Source organism: Brachyistius frenatus, unplaced genomic scaffold (assembly GCF_029030835.1).
Source record: "Brachyistius frenatus isolate BFR_SWC_R1_liver_20210118 unplaced genomic scaffold, ASM2903083v1 Contig_105, whole genome shotgun sequence".
Lineage (NCBI taxonomy): Eukaryota > Metazoa > Chordata > Actinopteri > Embiotocidae > Brachyistius > Brachyistius frenatus.
In genome coordinates, this window is record NW_027210704.1 from 1,437,372 (window position 1) to 1,441,565 (window position 4,194).

Genomic DNA, 4,194 nt, shown 5'->3' on the forward strand with positions numbered 1-4,194 from the left:
TATTATTTGATGCTAAAAAAAAAACCTTCTTGATAATTACGGTGTTACTAAATACATTTGAAAAGATTGACTCTATCAACAACAAACCTACTAAATGTATTTATGAGCAGCCAGCAGTGTTCACTGACCGTCCCATCTTTTTCTGACAGGTTATTTCAAAATGTATTGATACATATATTGATGAGGCTTGAATTGAATTCATTTCTGTATTCTTTATATGACCGAGTCTCAGTAATCTGCCGGTTCCTCTTCTACAGCAGCTGCAGTGTATTTGGAGAGACTGTGTTCATATCTGATGATTTCTCTTAAAGACACTTTACTCTTTTGTGTTGAGTAAGACACAGGATTGACTTGAAGCTCCTCCTCACATCAAAGCTCTTCATGTTCTCGGACTGAGTTGCAGCTTTTGTCAGCTACGCTCCGAAGCTGTGGAACAAACGACCTGTTCGATATCAGGGAAGCTGCTCAGTTAATACTTTCAAAAGAAAGATCCAAACGTGTCTCTTGACATCAGACTTTAACTGCCGACTCTTGAAGCTCTCTTACACCTGCCACGCTCTTGAACTACCGCGCCTTTCAGAGGCGTATTGCTCATTTTATATTTTTCACTTGTATTCCTTTTTATGCATTTTATCGGTTTCTTATGTATTTGATGTTTTATCTCATTTCTTTTCTATATTTATAAATTGTGCCTTTATATGTATTTTTATGTGAAACACTGCGTAATTCTGCGAAGCACTTTGAGCTGCATTTCCTGCTATGCAAATAAAGTTTATTATTATATTATTATTAACAGCCCACATTTGACTTGGTATCAGATCAGAACTCTCGGCTATCATTCATCACCGATCTGAAGAATACCTGCAGGGCTGCAGGGCACGATTCTATTTTATTATTAAAGAAACAGGATTAGGCCGTAGGATTTAGGTGGGGTTTTAAATTTGTATTATTGTTATTATTATTATTATTATTATCATTTAAAACTAATTCATCTATCACCCTGAAATTACACACTCAGCTACGGTAGGTGGCGCTGTGCACCTATTGAAGTTGTTTGCGATCTGACAATCAAATCAAAGAAGAAGATTACCTGCCATTTAAAGGACCAGTTCTCTCTTCATGTAATTAGATTGAGGGAGATCGTTGTTCGTGTCGTGTTGTTCCACTTCACAGCCATCTTGAGTCCTCTTCCCCGAACACGTTTGTCATAAATGTTGTTCATTCCAACAGTCGAAAACAGCTTCTGCTCATCAGCTGCTGTTTTCCTCTGCAGTGATAACATGCCTCTTGTCATGTTTGAGTGACCCACTGACATCACGCTGACATAACCCAGCACTTTATAGTGAACTCCACAAAATCATTACTCCTATTAAGCATTAAAATTAATATTCAATGATATATTGAGGACAAACACATCGGTGAGTAGCCTATATAAAGAACATCAGAGTATATGAGTATGTAAAGACAAATCTCCAACATGTTCCCTCCTGTGTGACTTGCAAGTCACATGTTACTCTTCCTCTTCTTCTCTACCTGGGATGAAGAAACTTGTCTCATGGCTGTCATCCATCTCAGCTGCATGACCTGCTCAACCTCTTGTTTAGTAAAAGCAGGTGATGCCTTTCTTCCTACACTGAATCCTGAGAGGAAAACCTCTATTGTTTGAGGGAAACAACAACCTACCAATTGCAAAACATTGTGACTGTCCTTTAAGTTGTACAGAATATTATAATAAACGACTTATGAGAACTCACTTAAAACGCCACAAATTACATCAGTTTTCTTCTCACTTGTCTCTCCAGCCAAAGTCTATCAAATATTTAGTCAGTTATATTCACCTTTACTTTATCTTTGAGTTTGAGTTTCCCCTCATTTATAATTTTAATTATATAAATGTAAACTATGTGTTTTATACAATCATATATTTATACAGTATTTACAATAATACTGTTATGACTGGAGGTGACATGACAGTGGAATCTTGTTGGCTAAAATAAATATATATATTAAATAAAAAATTAATTCCTGTTTAGTTGATTTGAATATGGATGTTTTGGTTTTCAAGCTTTTTAATTTGTCGGTGTTGCTCCAAATTTAAACATCTAAATACTTTGAAGGATCGTGTTTTCTTCACGGGGTGACACATGTTGGTTTATCTGGGATTCATCAGTGAAATAGGAGCTGAGATAAAACATAACATTTTCTTCTAAGTGGCAGATGTTCCTGAGGTTCATCAGACACATGAGGATCAGAGCTCTTTCAGAAGAGTGTTTGGCTCTTAAAAGAGCCTTTGTTTGTGGTCCGCTGGTCGGTAAACGGATGTTCGTTTACTTCTTGGCGGCCTTCTCGGTCTTCTTGGGCAGCAGGACCGCCTGGATGTTGGGCAGCACACCTCCCTGAGCGATGGTCACTCCGCCCAGCAGCTTGTTGAGCTCCTCGTCGTTGCGGACAGCCAGCTGCAGGTGACGGGGGATGATACGGCTCTTCTTGTTGTCACGGGCGGCGTTTCCAGCCAGCTCCAGGATCTCAGCGGTCAGGTACTCCAGCACAGCCGCCATGTAAACGGGGGCGCCGGCACCGACACGGTGAGCGTAGTTGCCTTTACGGAGCAGCCTGTGAACACGGCCGACCGGGAACTGGAGTCCAGCACGAGAGGAGCGGGTCTTCGCCTTCGCTCTGGCTTTGCCGCCGGTCTTTCCACGTCCACTCATGATTGCTGTAGTTGTCTAGAAGTCGAAGCTCAGAGAAACTGTGACGCCCAACAGCCCACAGCCTCCTATTTATACATGTGGAGCGCTGGACGGCTGCTGCCGGACCAATCAGTGAGGACGTAGAAGAGGGCGGCCCGCGCTCAGGTTTTGGTGGGAAGTTTGAAAAGACTTCTGTCCAATCAGCTGCGCCGCGCTCCTCTGGGGGCGGTGCTGAGCTCCTCGAGGAGCCGTCCACCAATCAGGAGCCGGAGGTCTGAAGCAGCGTCATCAGTTCACGGCCGCTCCAACGCTTTAAGAGCGGGGCTTCTCCCCCGTTTTTCACCACTTTTGAATTTCCTGTTCAGCGAAAGAAGAAACGATGGCAAGAACCAAGCAGACCGCTCGTAAATCCACCGGAGGCAAAGCCCCAAGAAAGCAGCTGGCTACCAAGGCCGCCCGTAAGAGCGCCCCGGCCACCGGCGGCGTGAAGAAGCCTCACCGTTACAGGCCCGGTACCGTGGCTCTGAGAGAGATCCGCCGCTACCAGAAGTCCACGGAGCTGCTGATCCGCAAGCTGCCCTTCCAGCGCCTGGTGAGAGAGATCGCTCAGGACTTCAAGACCGACCTGCGCTTCCAGAGCTCCGCCGTCATGGCTCTGCAGGAGGCCAGCGAGGCCTACCTGGTCGGCCTGTTCGAGGACACCAACCTGTGCGCCATCCACGCCAAGAGAGTCACCATCATGCCCAAAGACATCCAGCTGGCCCGCCGCATCCGTGGAGAGAGAGCTTAAACTTTCTGTTGCTCCACATCAACACCACAAAGGCTCTTTTAAGAGCCACCTGTACAAGCATCATGCAGCAGCAGGATTCAAATGTGCGTCTCCAAGGAGCCCCGTGCGCATTTACGCACGTGAAGCACCAGCAGTAATGAATTAATTATTAATAATTACAGTTGCTGTTGTTCCTCACAGATGAGTTCTGCTCCGAGGAAGAAGAAGCAGTGAGTTTATTTTTTAACATGTTAAATGTGTTGTAGAAATTATTTGCATGGTGGTGTGTGTGTGTGTGTGTGTGTGTGTGTGTGTGTGTGTGTGTGTGTGTGTGTCATAAATCATTGCTACACTGTACCAGTTGAGATTTTAAAAGATTAAAACATGACTAGTGTATAAACAGGCCAAGAGACCACTAGATTTCTACCAAATTAATCCAGAATTGTTTTCATTTTGAGTGACAGAAACCTCGATGTGATGCACATGAAGCCAATACTCTTCCCTTAAAGACGAATACATGGCGACGGGCTGACAGGTGGCAGCAGCTCCTGAAAAGATCAAACAACCGGTATTCTTTACTCACCTGGATTTGAAGTTTTTACCGTTAAATTGATGAAATATGACACTCGACTCAGACCACCAACCCGGATCCTTCATTTCATTCAAATAGATGGAAAAGACAAACAATGAGATCTTCCTCTCCGTGTTATTACATGAAGTGTGTACTGTTCCTTT

At 43.9% G+C, this 4,194-nt stretch overlaps 2 protein-coding genes across 2 annotated transcripts; one reads left to right on the top strand and one right to left on the bottom strand.

Moving 5' to 3' along the window:
• Positions 1 to 2,327: 2,327 nt before the first annotated feature.
• LOC138628766 (histone H2A-like) lies at positions 2,328 to 2,739 on the bottom strand. The gene has a single exon (XM_069711990.1). It carries the CDS (start codon positions 2,709 to 2,711, stop codon positions 2,328 to 2,330), a length of 384 nt encoding a protein of 127 aa, XP_069568091.1. The 5' UTR covers positions 2,712 to 2,739.
• Positions 2,740 to 3,039: 300 nt separating this feature from the next.
• Positions 3,040 to 3,524, top strand: LOC138628770 (histone H3). Its single transcript, XM_069711994.1, has one exon. The coding sequence runs from the start codon at positions 3,070 to 3,072 to the stop codon at positions 3,478 to 3,480; it is 411 nt and encodes a 136-aa protein (XP_069568095.1). The 5' UTR covers positions 3,040 to 3,069; the 3' UTR covers positions 3,481 to 3,524.
• Positions 3,525 to 4,194: the final 670 nt, after the last annotated feature.